Source organism: Polypterus senegalus, chromosome 4 (genome assembly GCF_016835505.1).
Source record: "Polypterus senegalus isolate Bchr_013 chromosome 4, ASM1683550v1, whole genome shotgun sequence".
Classification (NCBI taxonomy): Eukaryota; Metazoa; Chordata; class Cladistia; order Polypteriformes; family Polypteridae; genus Polypterus; species Polypterus senegalus.
Window position 1 is genome coordinate 179,540,486 of NC_053157.1, and position 17,886 is coordinate 179,558,371.

Below are 17,886 nucleotides of genomic sequence, written 5' to 3' on the forward strand. Positions count from 1 at the left end.
TTGGGCATATAGCTGGATTTATACTTTTATACTTTTATATTTTATACTTGGTATGCAGCTGCACATGCATTTGAAAGTCAGACTCTTTGTCTTTGTACGTGGGAGTGTTCTAGAAACCTATAATCTTCAGTTAGTCTTATATTTTAAAGGGTTACTACAATGTTATGTTTCAAGCTAATTTTCTTTAGTATGCTCAGACAACATTAATAATGCTAATGAGTGATTAAATATGGCATACCTTTACTACACTACTCAGTGATCAACTAAATTAGGCCCTGTTTTTGTTTATTGGGCATACTTCAAAGAACACTTAAAAGATATTCTTGAGTTTATTTCAACATAACTCAAACCACCCCGCATGCTTTCAGTTTAGGAAGCAAACAGTGTGTTTTGGGTGTATGCTCTTTCATGGCCTAAGTCAGGGGTCCTCAGTCACGGTCCTGGAGGGCGGCAGTGGCTGCGGGTTTTCACTTCAGCCAGTGTCCTAATTAGAACTCAGTCTTTGCTGATAATGAAAGTTGATGTTTAACTCTATGCCTTGTTATTGCCTTTATTCATCAAAGACAAATTTTAGTTACTTTGTAGAATGTAGTTTGCTGCCAAATGTCGAACCCTGTATAGCTGTTTGAAAAAAGAAACAAACGTGAGTCCAGTTGTGACTGCCCTAAGATAAAAAAAAACAATGAAAACAAAGATGAACATTCAAAGGTGTGGAGTTTGGTCTGTCTTGTACGCTTGTAAACTGTGTGCAAAACAATAGACGGTATGTCAGATTTTCTATTCATTTAAAGAAAGGTACAAAATTCCTGGACTGATAAAGTAACACAGGAATATTAAAAAGAGAACAGGTGAAATGACATTTACTAAATGAGATACAGACAATTACAATGTTTGTGACATATCATCCGAATTGGAGGCATTGAAAGTGTTGTTGGAAAGACAGTTATTACATCACCCTAGTACTACAGCGTAAGACAGAGAAACACTATTCGCGGAACTGCTGTGAGATGGTTTGGGAACATCATGAAGTTACCGTGATCGCCAAAGTCTGCATTGGAAATGGCACTTTGAGACAGAGAGAGGGGCGTCCTGAATATGCAGGTGATCGAACGCGCAAATCTCAGTATCTGATAGGAAAACCGATCGAGTTTACGGACATCATCTGCACCAGGGAAGCAGGCATCGTTTAATTTATTGTGGTGGTGAACGAATAGGAATGTTAAAAAGGGGAGACAGATAGGCACCCTAATGTAACGAGTTGCTTCTTGAAATGGAAAGAGTTATGATGAGCGGACAAGCCAAACAGCCATCCGTTCATTCCTGTCCATTCCACTAGAATGTAGACATAGATTAACTTTAATGTTTATTGTGATGTACTTTATTTAAAACTGTCTTTTCATCTAAAATATTTTTGAATGTGTCTAATAAAACAGTTGTTACTATAGAAACTGTTGTCTCTAAAAAGAGAGTGTGGTGTGGTTGTTTCCAGTCGGACTTAATAGTTTAGCACAACCATTGGGCTCAAGACAATCGGTGATTGGTTTCCACTTCAAAACAGACAGCGGAGGAAGTTTAAACAGGAGGAAACTGTGCAGGTATATCGTTTGCCTTTTTGCCTTGAAGTGCTAATCAGAGTTTATTTCTAGTGACATTTATTAAATGTTTTGTGATATATACTGTAATCGTCTTTAAGAGACACGTCATTTTGTGTGGTCTTATGTTGAAACGGTTTTCTCTACACGAAAATAGCTAATAGCTGCGCTGTGGTTACTAAGGGTAACAAGCGACTCACCTGGCACCTTCTGATTCTGATTGCAGCCGTTTGGCTTTCCTTAATGGACGTGATAAGATGTTAGCTGCTCGTTTAGCCTCACTGTTGGTCTGCTAAAGAGAGCTGTTTCGACAGCTGTTTTTTCCAAAAATTGTCTTTTTCATGCATATAGTATTATGAGATGCAAGATGGGATAAGCATCGTGATTTTACTGAGTAATACTATTAGCTAAAAAGGTTAAAGTCAGACCAGGTTGGGTGACCTACCGTGGTATCTATCATTTGATGCTGTAAATTTTTGGAATTGACTGTATTCTACCTGCATATTTTATAGAGTACATTTTTGACAAAACAAAGTTATTTTTGTGCGTTGGCTAAGCATGCTGAAGTTTCAAATGATTACATAAAAAGGCCTTCAGCAAAACTGAAACGAAAAGTCAGGTAAACCCATACTGACACTGCCAAGTCAAAAGTCTAGCGTTTAAGGGGAGGTGGTTGTTTGTTTGTTTGTTTAATATTTCTTGAGCTTCTTTAAATTTTCCATTAGGATAATTACAGTTCTATCTTTCTGACAAATGTGTTAATGTGAATACATGAATGCTGTCACAGTCAGTGCCTTAAAAAAAAAATTAAATCATTTTCTTAGCATGCAAGGTTATATACTTTAATTATGTGACCTTTTTATTTTTTGTCTGATTATTCATTATAGCATTATTTTGTATATATCCTGAAATAAATAAGAGTTATTAAAAATTGACAGGATCAGTTATTAAATATCTTTTCAGTTAACATTTAAAATACTGCCCAAATCAAGTATGCACTGATTCACCCAGCATATAATGAATACTTGGTTTGTAACAGAGAGATTCGTGACACTATGAAAATTTTAAACTTTTCAAATTTGGTAATTTCCTTTGTTTTTTTTTCTTTTTACATATTGTTTTATGCATTACATGGTAATAAATACATTATAGAACAATCAGAGATATAGTGGATTCAGCTCACATCCGTTATCCCCTCCACCATCCATCCCAGAGAGTAGAAAATCAATTTGCGGTAACCAGTCACAGGTACTGAGGCATGCCAAAGGTTAAAAGATCCACAATGCTATTTAAATATGACATTTAATAAATGTCTGCCATACTCTTAAGTTTTGGACAATTCCTTTTAAATTTGATTTTTATAACTTACAATATACAGTATATAACAAAAAAAAATATAAAAATAACAGAGTGGTGCCTCTGGTATCTGGAAGGTTGCCGGTTGAAATCCCCATTACTGCCAAAAATGATCCTATTCTGCTGGGCCCTTGAGTAAGGCCCTTAACATGCAGTTGCTCAAGGGGTGCTGTACAATTGCTGACTCTGTTCTCTGACCCCAAGGTCTATGCAAATTTCTAATACAAGAAATTGTATAAGGGTGAAATAAAGAACAAACAAAAAATTGATATAATAAAACTCTAAGGTCTGTGGGTCTAGTCCCTTCTGAGCAATCTGTTTTTTTTGGCTTTGGTGATGTAACAAAAGAGGAAGTGCGAGATGCATGAGGAGGAGATTAAAGGCCTATAAGACATGCTGAGAGAGTCACCTTCCAAGGTAGTTTAGTATAAAACCAGACAGGAGTTGAGAAGGGTGCCATGAAAACAACAACATAGTCTGAGAAGCAGGCTTTATGAGCATGCGCTCAAGAGAGGGTGCACCGGTTAAGAGACGTTCACACATAGAAATACAGAGGGAAGGTGCTGAAAATACATGTAAAACAAGATATAGCAAATATTTTTTTAATTCTATTCCCTGTCTTGAACTGGTACTGTGGCTAAAAAAAAAAATAGGATTGAATTTCTTACTGTGTTACGGTTGATAGGTTATGAATCTTTCACTTGAGCAATATAATATGACATGTTAGCAATGCTAAATAAATTGCTAGAAAAATATTTTATTACACAGTAAAGACCTATCCAGTAGTACTCTGAATAGCAGCACTATGGAGTTAAGGATGATTGCACTTCCAAAATTAGGCTATGTTTTGCAAAACATTTTGGAGTATATTTTATCAGTAGCTGCTTTCTACTGATTATCTGAAATTTAACTGAAGATACAGCCCTGACTGGATAATAATGTCTTGTTTAATACTTCCCATTAGATTCCTAGAATTTAAATGTGAAAAGTTTTTAAAAGTTTTGTGTAATAGACTAAATATGTGAACTGATAAAACGTAAGCTAATACTCTGAACATAAGAATTTTGACAAATGAATCGAGACCATTCATTCCATTAAGCCCATTTGTTTAACTAATATCTAAGCTGTCCCAGTATCTCATTCAGATATGTCTTAAAGGCTGTCAGTGTTTCTGATTCAACTACATGTCTCATTTGTTTGTTCCCTATTCCCACAACTCTTTACAAAAAGAAGCTTCCTAGCTTCAGTCTTAAATACACTTCCCCTTAATTTTTACTGTTTTCATTGAAATACTTGACTTGTTATTAAGCTCAGAGAATTCTGCTGGCTGTACTTTATCAACACTTTTTAAATTTTGGAAGACCTGGATTAGATCCCCATGCAGCCTCCTCTGCTCAGGAGTAAACAGGTTTAAATCTCTGAGTCTGTCAGAGTACAATCTTAAGTAGTGGGTGGCATCTGGTTGCATAGCTTCAAGTGCTGCTGTGTCTTTTTGTGTAGTGTGGTGATCAGAACTGCACACAATACTCCACATGTGCTCTTACTAGTGCATTGTATAGTCTAAGAATAGTGTCCATTAATTTATACTCCACACTTTGCAATCTTTGTAATGTATCCTAATATATTACAGTATTTGCCCTTTTAATTGCTTCTGCCTATTGCTTAGACAATGAAAATATTGCCTCAACTTAACCCACTAAATTTCTTTTCAGAGGTTGCTTCAGTGGTGTCTCCCATCTTGTATTTATAGTAGCAATGACATATACGAATGGTGATAAGTGACAACTCTGTCTAGTTAATTGCTCCACTCTGAAATAATCACAATTTATATTATTGATATAAATTGACGCTTCTGAGTTGGAGTATAATAATGATATAATCCATGTAGCATGCAATATAAAGAACAATGAATCTTACTCAATGCAGTGGATAGTACTGACTGTATAACATTTTACAAATAAAAAGTCTATCTTCAGACTTTCTCAATAAGGTAATTTTTCAGAAAAAAAGGTGAAATATGCTTAAAAATTAAAGTAAGCTCATCTAAAATAATATATAGTACATTTAAAAATAAGACTAAGCAGAGCCCAAATTTAATTTGACAGCAAGTAGGAGGACTTTAGCAATGGGTTAATAAAGAAAGATATAGATAGATACAATGGATTACCTGTTTTTTTTTTTTCTTACCATATTCCAAACACTAAATTTATTCACTGATATTTCTGTTCAGTAATGTAAAAATAAATACTACTTAAAATTTAAAAAATCAATGGTAAAAAATAAAAATTCATGTAAGTGCCACATGAATTTAGTGTATAACAATATCTTTCAGGATATCTTTATTTACACATACTCTTGATAGCTACATTTAGTAACAACATTTTCAGTTCTGTTTGTCAGAAAATGACTTTTTGTCAGGTTTGTGACATTTACCTCAGTATATGTTGGAAACATTAACTGGTTAGTCACACTTACTGTAGATTTACCTTTAATGGGCAAGTCAAATTACAAATGTCACAAACTACTGTAATGGTGGAATTTTCCAAATCTCTACTTTTTTAAACATTTGTCTAACGCAAAAAAACACTACCATATCTAAATATAAATGAAGTAGCTAAATTTTACTTTTTTTTAAAATGACTACCATTGTATAGCACTAATATATAAAGGATTCTGGACCCTTCTGACTCGCAATGTAAGACATTCATTAAGCATAACGGACCCGCTACACCACTCGGACAGGCAGAAAAGCATAATGGAAAACCAGAAAGTTACAAGTTATTTCCCTATCACATACAGATTATAGTATAGTATATTAATGCATCCTGCCTGTGCTCCAACTAAGTAAACATTTTAGTAAAAGCTCTGGCCTTGAGACACTTCACAACTGTAAGCTACATGTACAGTAAGTTAATAAAAATTGTTAATATCTTAAAACATTTGATAGAATATTTACAGTCTCTTTACTAATAATGAAGCAATCATGACCTTGAAGGCAAAAAATAAATGCTTCATTATGTTATAAAGAATAAAACAGTACTACAGAACCTTAGCCTGTTTGATTTTGTATGTCGCTTTTTTTTCTTTCAGGCTAAACAACATAAAAAGCTTACATTTGTAATTCCATTTAAACCCGTGCTGTACAATAAGAAGCATCATATTGCACATTTTGTACACATAAAAACCAACTTTCTAATATCAAAGTGCTACAAAATGTATTGTTGGTTAATACTTTACTGATATATAATATTGAACTTATATTAATTACTAGCAAAATACCCGCGCTTCGCAGCGGGGAAGTAGTGTGTTAAAGAAGTAATGAAAAAGAAAAGGAAACATTTTAATAATAACGTAACATGAGTGACAATGTAATTGTGTTGTCATGAGTGTTGCTGGCATATATATATATATATATATATATATATATTGTGGTCCCCGGCCGACGCCCAGGAGGACCAGAGGAGGGCTTGTGCCTCCTCCAGACCGCGAGGGGGTGTCCATCCTGGTTATGTTGGGGGCCTCAGGTACAGGGCTTGGAAGCCCAGCCCTGTAGGGGCCCGTGGCCACCACCAGGCGGCGCCCAGGTGCCTGAGGATCCTGGTGTGGCGGAAGTGCTGGGAGTAAGACGACAGGGGACACCCGGACGGCTTCCGGTGCACAGCCGGCACTTCCGCCACACGAGGGCGTGTCTGCGGAGGAGGGCCGGGGAGCAGCTGGAGCCCATCCAGGTTCCCATAAAAGGGGCCGCCTCCCAGCAGTCGGGGCGAGAGTCGGGAGGAAGGAAGACAAAGCTGGCGAGAGGACAGGAGGCGGCCAGAAAAGGACTGTGTGGCCTGGACTTTGGGGGGATCGGTGCTGGAGGCACTGGGGTGTGACTGCACGGTAGACTTTTTTGTAAATGTTAGTGTAAATAAACGGTGTGTTGGGTGAAAACAAAGATGTCCGTCTGTCTGTGTCCGGGCACATATCTACATATATACTGTATATATATATATATATATACATATATATATATATATATCTCTACATATATATATATCTACATATATATATTAGGGGTGGGACTCGATTAAAAAAATTAATCAAATTAATTAGAGGCTGTGTAATAATTAATCTTGATTAATCGTATGTAATCACACATGAAAATTTGCCCCAAATCACAAATGTTTTTTTTTTTAATTTAAAAGGGTTTTAGTGGGCGACAGAATCAAATAATAGACATGGACATGAATATTGTAAACTCAAGCTCTTTTAATTTCTAAAAAAAAAAACTGCTTTTAAACTGCATTTCAATTCAAAACAGAAACAAAAATATCATCCCTGGCTAAAATTGGGCAGACTTAAAAATAAAGTGGTACTTTAAGTACATTTTCAGAATGGTATTGTCTTTAATAACTTCTTAAAAAAATAAGGCAGAAACATAAAAGGTAATTTGACCAGCTTCACCTTTAAACTCTAAGTAACCTTAGCCAAAATTATTTTGTACATTAGGCTAAAACAGTGTGTGAACCTTGCCCCGGACACAGACAGGCAGACACGTTAATGTCACCCACAAACACACGTTTATTTTCCATTTTCTTATTTACAGTTCCGCTCACTAATCCCCAATACCCCTCAGTCCAGGCCACTTCAATGCCTTCTCTTTGTTCTTCTATTTTCCTCTCTCTCTTTTCTTCTTACCGCTTCCTCCCTTCTCCAGACGTTGCCACTCTTCCACCCGACTCTTGTCAATGACTGGAGGGAGGCGGCCCCTTAAATAGGAACCCGGATGGGCTCCAGCTGTTTCCCGGCAATCAGTCGTAGCCACACCCCAGTGTGGCGGAAGTGCCGGCTGCGCACCCGAAGCCATCCGGGTGTCCCCTGTCGTCTTCCCAGCACTTCCTGGCGTGGCGGAAGTGCTGGGCTACAGGGATATTCAGGCACCGGGGCGCCGCCTGGCGGTGGCCACGGGTCCCTACAGGGCTGGGCTTCCAAGCCCTTTACCCGAGGCCCCCTACATAACCAGGACGGACGCCCCCTCATGGTCTGGAGGAGGCACAAGCCCTCCTCCGGTCCTCCTGGGTGTCCCGGCCGGGCTCCAGCCCCAGCCGGGGACCACAAGTGTGATCATTGAAAATTTTTTAATTAGATGTAATTAGAATTACTAACGGTCACGGAAGTCCAATGATCCCCAGTAAGAGCCACAAAGTCCGCTTTCTGTAATACATCTAATTTTGCTTGCTTTTCAATGTGCACAAAACCATGCTTTTATCAAGGCTTTGCTCGGGTAGTCTTTTGAAATGAATTTTGCCTCCGATCAGTCGTAGGAACGCGCTTTATTCCGACTCTAACATTTTTGTAGCTCTGATGTGTGCATCAATGTAATCGATATGCCAGGAAATCATGCATTGACAAAAGTTCCCCTTTGCTTGGAATTGAAAGTGTGATTAAATGCGTTATTTTTTTTAACGCGTTATGGAGTACATGCATCGAAGCTTCCCAGCTGTGCTTGTGCTAAGAAAAGGAAACATTTTAAAAATAACGTAACATGATTGTGAATGTAATAGTTTTGTGACCATTATGAGTGTAACTGGATTCAAGGATTCAAGGATTTGATTATAATTTCTTTCAATCAGGTTCGTATTTGGACAGTTTGCACAAAACCACACTTTTATCAAGGCTTCCGTCGGGTAGTCTTTTGAAATGAAATTTGCCTCTGATCAGTCTTAGGAACGCGCTTTGTATCCATTATTCATAAAGTTTCAATTGGTGATCTGTCTTTATGCGTTAACCGCATATTTTTTCATACATCTCAAACCAAGGGGATGCGAGGGTAAAAATGATTCGGGAAGCGCGCGTACATACTCAGTGCACCCCCTGTCGGGAATCGGACGTCGGCACTAGAGGCGAAGTCTCTACCATTGCGCCACGGCGTGTGGTTTGTCTATTTGAGAGTATGTAAATCGGGGTATATATATACATATATATACCCGCACTTCGCAGCGGAGAAGTAGTGTGTTAAAGAAGTTATGAAAAAGAAAAGGGAACATTTTAAAATAACATAACATGATTGTCAATATACATTAATTGTTTTGTGAGTGTTATGAGTATTGCTGTCATCAAGGATTTGATTATCATTATTTCTTTCAATCAGGTTCGTATTTGTAGGATGTGTTGTGTTCAAGTTACATTCCGTGTTTGTCAATCGTTGTAAAGATAACAGGTTTCATTCATCGATTTGTTTCTTACTGCATCAATAAACAGCTCATCTTCCTCTTTATCTGAGACGTGACACACTCCATGCACGTTTTTTTTTTACACTGTCTTCCTTTAGCGGGACATTGACTTTTTTTTGCGTAATTTTTTTGTGAGCCGCTCGGTGTACATGCATCGAAGGTTCACAGCTGTGCTGGTGCCATCTCGCATGATGTCCACGGCTGTATTTAATGTTAGCTAAGACCCGGCACTTAAAAGTTTCTCTCGCAGTTTCGCTGAGTTTGTGCCAAACACCACCCTGACCATCTCATCTTCCTCTGCATAAGCACAGTCCTTCACCCGTGAATATTTAGCGGCAGTGTTTCTATTGGATTGCCGCTGACGGACGGCCTTCGATGGGCAGGCACTAAATTACGTGGGAGACGTAACTCCGCCTCCCACGGGCATCGAGCAGAAGTCTATTATAGTATATGGACGAAAAAATAGGTTCCAGTTATGACCATTACGCATAGAATTTCTAAATGAAACCTGCCCAACTTTTGTAAGTAAGCTGTAAGGAATGAGCCTGCCAAATTTCAGCCTTATACCTACACGGGAAATTGGAGAATTAGTGATGAGTCAGTCAGTGAGTGAGTGAGTCAGTGAGGGCTTTGCCTTTTATTAGAATAGATTCAATGAAGGGAAATCACAATACACTATTTAAAACTATTTTTAGTTAATAACTAACGTGTTTCCTCTCAGAAATACAATATTTAGTAATTTCAAAAATCATCATACAGTTTATACAATTAATTTCGTCACAAAAACCTCCTTAAATAATGAGTCATTAGCATATGAACAAAATGTTTAAGAAAAAATGATAATACTTGGGAAGAGTAGATACTAAATTGAGATCTGAAAAGAAAAAATATTGTTTGTTCCACAAAATTTGTATATATTTTTTTCTTTCTCTGTCCTTGTCTATAAAAGCTGTAGGCTCATTTCGTTTTTTTTTTTTTTGTTTCGTTTTTGTTTTTTTCCCTTCACTCCTCCTTTAACAATTCACTGGCTCGCCATCATTGTTTCAGTTTCTGCATGTGCTATAAAAACCTGGCACCTAAAAATAAAACTTCTGTACACCTCAGAAACTTTATAATTTATTTTTGCTTTAAACCGGCTACTAATTACTAGAAAAGCATATACAGTACATTTGGACACTTAAAACAGCATATATTAATAAATTATAAAAACAGACAATTAATGGACAATTATGTATAATTCAGAGTCGAAAATAACTTCATTTTCCATCCAGATACTTAACACAGCTGTAGTTCTTAGCTGTTTCCCAGTAAAGAGATCATGAGTTTGCATCCTGAGTCCTCCCAGCCTGAGGAGTTCTTTGAGTACTGAGAAAGAAAGAGCTATATAAATGTAAAGAATTATTATTACTCATAATGAGAAATTCACACACACTCTTTACTCAAAATCATATTTCTAAAGTTATAAGAATTATTAAATATATATTTTCTTTGGATACATTTTATGTTGCTAGCAATAATTACAATATTCAGCACATTTACAAATTGCTAACGATAAGGATATTCTTGTGTAACTCCAATAGTTTTTTTCAGGTCACAAAAAGAACTTTTAGGACATTCATGTACTGGAAATTACTTTTGCATTACAACAAACTGGTACTTTAGTCATGAAAACTTCTTAAAGAACCTGAAGATAACTCATTAAGGCAGCTCTTCACTATATCATTTCAGAATCTCTTTAAATGCTTAACATCAATAACTCGGAACCGCCTCCCTTTCCTTATGCTTTTTCTGTAGCCTCCTTACTGTTAGGTCCGAGTGTTACTCGGCTGCAAAAACTGTGCTGAAATTATTAGACCTGAGTGTCACTTGGACAACTGTACAGATGTGTCTTGCATAAGCATTAGAATCAAGAATCACTCAGTCTGTAAAAGTGTTTTTAGTGCTGCCACTCTTTGGAGAAATTATGTCTGAGTGCATGTTTTCACTAATTATGACTAACAATGAAGACTTCGATGAGAATCCCCTTCCAGAACTTAAACTGAAGGACATTTGAGAGATATACCACGCCATTGTAACAAAATTTTGGAGCATTTACATTCCAGACTCTGATGTCAGCATCAATGAAAGTCTCATGGCTTATAAGGGTAGACTATCATGGATACAGAACATCACATCTAAAAGAGCAAGAATTGCCATAAAGTTTTACAAGCTCTGTGAATCTAAAACAGGATACATTTTGGTTCTGTACACAGGGAAAAGGACTATGTTTGATCCGAAATGCAATCAGTATGCTGTTGCTACATTATCGGTGCTGACTTTGATAGATGCACTATTGGATCAAGATTACTATGTAACCATGGACAATTTTTGTACTTTTCTAGAGCTATTTGACCTCTTGCTGCAAAGAAAGACTGATGCCAACCTTCGTGACATTCCTGATGACTTTGCCAGAGCTAAATTACAGAGAAGTGCACTAGTAGCTTGGCAAAAGGGTAAAATGTTTGCGCTGAAATGGAAGGACAAGAACGATGTTTGTCTTCTTAGTACTGTACATAATGCAGCTATAGTCTAGTAGTATATAGTAGTGTATAGGCAAAAGGCAACAACCAGGTTATGAAGCCTTGTGCTGTGGTCGATTACAATAGCATGATGGGCGGCATAGATTGTGCAGATCAAGAATTGGCTTTCTATCCTGTTATGCGGAGGCAACAAAAGAATTACTACAAAAAGATATTTTGTCATCTAGTGGAAGAGTGCATTTGAAATGCATTTATGAAGAAACCAAAATCTGGTGAAACTGTAGCTTATGCAAACTTTACATGACAGCTTGTAGAACAAATCATTGCCACACATCCATCATTCACACTACTGCTAAAGAGACTCTGTTGACCCAGCACATCCCAGATCATTCCAGAGTGCCTTATTGGTAGGCATTTTATTGATTATATACCTCCAACAGAAAAAAAAAACATAATCACACTCGTACCTGTGCAGTGTGCTATTCAAAAACTGATAAATCTGGAATGAAAATACAAATAGAAACACGCTATTATTGTCCCAGCTGTGCAGTTTGATTGTGTCCTTTCACTGTACTTTAAGATTTACTACACAAAGGACTCATTATGAGATTATACAGTATACTGTTTTGGCATCATTAGTATTGTTATTATTACTGTTATTTTTGTTGTTATTGTTCATTTCACATTATTATTTTTATTCATAATTACTATTATGATTTGTATCATTATGCTTTTGAGATTTAATAAAAATGTCATTTTTTTATGCCAAAAAAATGCAATACTTTTTACATGTTTTTTTGGAATAAAATGCAATGCTAAGAAGGGTGACAAACAACCAAGCTCTATATTCTGCATGACACTTCCATCACCAGTAAATGATTCCCTTCCACTAAATTAAGTTTTCAGCACTCCCACAATCTCATTGAATCCCACAACTTTTGCACATTAATATAATATATTCTATTATTAAATGCAGGTTAATATGAGTTACACTTGTGTTTTGGCTACTTTGACAGCCCAATTGTGTCAGTTTGTAACTTATGGGTATATTCTCATTTTGACATAAGTATATCCTCCTTTTCAATGCATTCTGATTTAACAGAGGAAAGCAAATTATTGTCAGTTCTCATGCACATGTGAGAGAAAAAGACTGTTGTCTTGAGTATGAGTAGAGAAACCTTTGTGAGCCTGACAGAGTATAATCCTTAATGAACTGAAACATTGTTAGGATCAACTTTTTTCCCCCATCCCATATTCCTTTGTGTTACATTAAAAATAAATAAATAACGTGGACAAAAGGTTGACACATTAGTTTCTAACGCATTTTTATCACCATGATGATCATTCTTGTATTTAGTATTTAGTTTCATTAACACATTTATACATTAATGGCAAAAAGATTAATGAAGATATTTTATGTAAATGTTGTAAATGTTATTGTGCGAGAACGGTAACGGAGCAACACAGAAATATGTGAAACGGAGGTTAAAAGAGTTGAGCAAATATGTTTTTGTTTTAATCCTATCTTGATGTTATTCCTAATGTTTTCTTTCTCTATTACAGTATATGTCTTGTTTTTATCCTTAGGTGGAGATGCAAATGTTTCTATTTTAGTTTGGTCAACGTGGTGCATTACTTAAAATGTCATCTTCAGATTTCATAAGATCCCAAGGTGAGATGGTCTTTTTATATGTTTATTTTTATGTTTTAGCAATTAATTGTAAATGATGTTTAGCTAATTTAGCATATATTGAATTTTACAAACAGTTGTGAACGCTGGCCCGGACACACACAGACGGACATCTTTGTTTCACCCAACACACCGTTTATTTACAATATATACAAGCAACAGTCACGTGCACAAAACCCCAGTGCCTCTTGCACCGATTCCCCACAGTCCAGGCCTTTCAGTCTCTGTGCCTTCTCCTTGACCGCCTCCCGTTCTCTCTCCAGCTCTGTCCACTTCCACCCGACATCCACCAATGACTGGAGGGAGGCGGCCCCTTTTATAGGAACCCGGATGGGCTCCAGCTGCTTCCCGGCAATCTCCCGCGGACACACCCCCGTGTGGTGGAAGTGCCGGCTGCGCACCCAGAAGCCGTCTGGGTGTCCCCTGTCGTCTTCCCCCCGGCACTTCCTGGTGTGTTGGAAGTGCCTGGCACCCGGGATAATCAGGCACTGGGGCGCCGCCTGGCGGTGGCCACGGGTCCCTAAAGGGCTGGGCTTCCAAGCCCTCTACCCGAGGCCTCCAGCATAACCAGGACGGACGCCCCCTCTCTGTCTGGAGGAGGCACAAGCCCTCCTCTGGTCCTCCCGGCGTCCCGGCCGGGACCACACGGGATATACCGGCATCGGGGCGCCGCCTGGCGGTGGCCACGGGTCCTTACAGGGCTGGGCTTCCAAGCCCTATACCCGAGGCCCCCAACATAACCAGGACGGACGCCCCCTCGCGGTCTGGAGGATGCACAAGCCCTCCTCTTGACCCCGGCCCGGGGACCACACAGTATAACATAAAGGTAATAGATTTGAAATTGCACAGCCTTATTATTGTGCTAAAATTAGCCTAGGACAAGGTATCGGTTCTAAACAGTTAACTTTCCATTTTTGTGCCCAGCACCTGAGACACTTAAGTGTTGACAGATACAGATAGCAGTTTAATGCCCAGGACTCACTGACTCTGAAGTTGAGATGAGCAGACAGGCAGTGTGGCATTGATTTTGGCTTTTTCATTTGGTTCATTTGTTTTGTCTCTGTGGTAATACATCCCTTTTTGCTTTTCTATAAGCAAATCATTGTTTGGAAGTTTGAGTTGGTTGGGTTTTTTTACTTTTTGATGCTCTTTGTTAGTGTGACATACAGTGGTATCCTATGACCCTAATATTAGTCTACTTAACAATTGTCCAATAGTTTGAAAGAAAAAATGTACGTTTTTTATTTAAATGCAATTTTTTGTCCATTGAATTGGTAATGAGCTATCAAACGTTTTTCCTATCTTTTGATATGTACACTTTACTCTCAGTGGTCATTTCATTAGACACAGATATCAACAATCAGAAAAGACCCCTTTAATCTCCATGCCTACCTCGGATTGTTGAGGCATGGATTCAACAAGGTGCTGGAAATGTTCCGTACGGATTGTGACTAATGTGACCTGATTGTATTACATAGTTCTAGCAGATTTTTGGCCACTCATGTTGTGAATCTCTCCTTCCACCTCATTCCCAGTCTGCTGGATTGAGATCTGGAGATTATGAATGCCACTACAATAAATCGGAGTCCTTCTCGTATTCATGGAATCCACTGTAGATGATGTCTGCTATGTGATATAGCACATTATCCATTACACTACTATCATTGTCCTGTGCTGTTGACACAAGGCAGGGTGAACCTGAATATATGCTACATATGCTTAATTCTCACCTGAATTTATGCCTGTTACAGCAGAAACCAATATTTGTTATATCAACATTTTTTGTGACCTTGAGAAAATGTCAGGTTTCAGCTGGTGATCACTGTTCAGTATGACTTAATATCCATGTTCTTAGTTAATAGATTTATTAATCCCAAGGGGAAATTCACAATAACACTGAAATCAAGCATCATCTTTTGCTGCTTTAACCAATCCAATTCCAGGTTTGATGCAGTATACATCCTGCAGTACTTCTCTGCATTGCACTCGTGTAAAAAATGTTATTTATGTATTTGCGGCCCATTTTTAATAAAGTATAGTGTTTCTCATTACTTACAACTACAGTTCAATGTATATTTTTGGTTTATCACTCCATTGGAGACCGTATTGTTTGAAAATCCCAGGAAGACTGTTGTTTCTGATCAGTCTGATACCAACAAGCATACAGTGGTGAAGGTCACTAACATCACGCATATAGCCCATTTTATTGTTTGCTTGAACATCAACTAAACCTCACAACCATGTCTGTTTATTGATTTGTAGTGACTTGATTGGCTGCTTAAATGGCAGGCATATGAAATAAAATGTCTGAGTGTATGTTGTTCCTTAAATTAAACGTTTAGAAATAGCAAAGGAATCCTTTCCAATAATCAAATATGTTGGGTAGTGGTGGGAACTTCCAGGAGGAAATAGACCAGTCTAATTGAGAGATTTGCTCTCTCTCAGATTCAGAATTTTGTTTAATATAAGATTTCATATCAATATGGGTAAAAATGCATTTCAAGGACCATTGTGGTTTATACATGACATAAGGTTTTCCCTTGATGTATGAAATCCATGACCAGTATCTTGTGATCCACCGGTATAGTAAATCATATCTGAGTTGAATATAGCTTCTTCTGCAGTTTCTTTTTGAACAAAATCTAACAAGAAGCATTAAAGTGACCTTTGACTTTTCAACCAGACAAGGTTCCCATTTAGAATTTTACCTCTAGTTGAACTGAAAACTACAATATTTAATTATTTCAAGTAAAGTTAAAGTAAAATATGTTAGCATGTAAACACTAGAGTCCATTTTGTCTCCCTTCTTATAGGGTTTATCCGGTCATTACTGTCACGTGTGCAGAGTACAGTGAAATTGTTACTTGCAATTGCTAATCAACATGTAACACATTGTCATTTGTGCTATGATCCATGAAATGTTTGTATTTTTTTACCTGAAACACCTCAGAATATATTTGTGTTGCACGCATCCACACACATATAAATAAACATAAAAAATGTGTAATACAAGAAGGTGAGAAATACAAAAATATGCAGTGTGACGTTTTACTCTCTTTTTGTCTTCATCCCTAAAATAGTGTCTGCATATTTTTCCATTCCTAAAAAATGTCTACCACTATTTAGAGTAATAATAAAGTTGTAAATATAAAACATTGTACACATGTTTAATGTTCACATTTTCACTAATTATTAAAAAATCTGTGAAAATGACATATTGACTCATACAGACAATTGTTGATGTATAGAACTCATTAGTAAGCATTTTGGGGACTTCTTATCTGACTTTGTAGTTTTCAAGTGTAAATAGGTTGAATAGCCTATTTTTCTTAAAACATTTCTTCTGTTTAATTTATCCTATTTTATCTATTTTGTCTTGTAATTTCTTATCAATCCAGTTTAAATTACAGATATGCAGAAATGTAGCACAAAACGTTATTTAAATAAAAACAGTTTATACACTTTTGTCTGTTTAGTGGTGCTTGATTTTGTTAAAACACATTTTTGGTCAAATTTCAGATTTCATCATTCATCGGGATGGACAGCTGTCTCATGTTTCACCTAATCAGGTATGAGATATAAAGTTATTAATTTAGCTAGGTTTAATCCTGGGTAAGATTTACCTTTTCCATGTGTTCATATAAGTTTATTGGATAAAAGTAATTTACCTAGTTGCATCACAATGGTGTTTTTTATGCAATTATTTTGGATATGTTTTTCTTCCTTTTGAGTCCCAAGTTAGCTGTTTTACTACATAGTTTATTTTCTTTTCAAAGGGAGAAGTGCAAGGAGAAGCTGAATCTGTTTTTCCACCAGACAACAGGTGATCTGACTCTTTTTTTTTTCCTCGCTGTTATTTTTACTAAAACTATGCACTAAAGGCAGAAAATTTTCAAAAATTCGAACCTAATACCAAAAAGCAAAATACAGCAGTTAATGCAGCTGCCTTCTGTTTTTAAATGAAATGATATGCAGCATACTTATTAATCTCAGTATGTCACATATGATAATTGTTCAGCACTTACAATAAAGATACATTTTCACTTTAATGATTTGTTTCTAGTGAATCATGTTTTTACATATTTTCAATAAGTCTGTTTTTGAACAAATGAGTAGCTGAGTTTAGAAGTTTAAATGCATAATGGAATTAAAAAGAAAAAAATCATTTATCTCCTTTGGATGACCACTTGCTTTTGTGATTAGTGAACATAGCAGGTTCAGCTGAAGGAAAGGTAACATTACGGGCTAAGCAAAATATATTTCTTTACATACATAGTGCATATGGATTCTTAGGAAATCAGGTTATTAATACCTATTTTGATGTGATCAGGATACCAGTGAGAATATCATCCTCATTAGGAGATTCTCTTGAGTCTGGCTGGAGACCTGGTTGGGCTTGTTATGGTCAGATGATGATGATGATGATTATTATTATACTAGGGGGGTTTGCCCCCTATTCGCTCGCCAATCCCCCTGCCTGCGCTACGTGCCAGCAACTTCTCGTCTCTGCCACT

The 17,886-nt window shown here is 37.1% G+C and overlaps 1 protein-coding gene across 2 annotated transcripts in view; it reads left to right on the plus strand.

The window, feature by feature from the left end:
- Positions 1-1,022: 1,022 nt before the first annotated feature.
- The window catches only part of sclt1 (sodium channel and clathrin linker 1), a 63,607-nt gene continuing 46,743 nt past the window's right edge, over positions 1,023-17,886 (plus strand). The window contains exons 1-4 of one of the 2 annotated variants that reach the window (XM_039751691.1): positions 1,023-1,101; positions 13,270-13,354; positions 16,892-16,941; positions 17,149-17,195. In XM_039751691.1, coding sequence (XP_039607625.1) covers positions 13,324-13,354; positions 16,892-16,941; positions 17,149-17,195 — 128 coding nt within the window. In that variant the 5' untranslated portion in view covers positions 1,023-1,101; positions 13,270-13,323. Of the gene's footprint in view, positions 1,102-1,461; positions 1,596-13,269; positions 13,355-16,891; positions 16,942-17,148; positions 17,196-17,886 lie in introns of those variants that run through there. The other variant, XM_039751690.1, reaches the window with a different exon arrangement.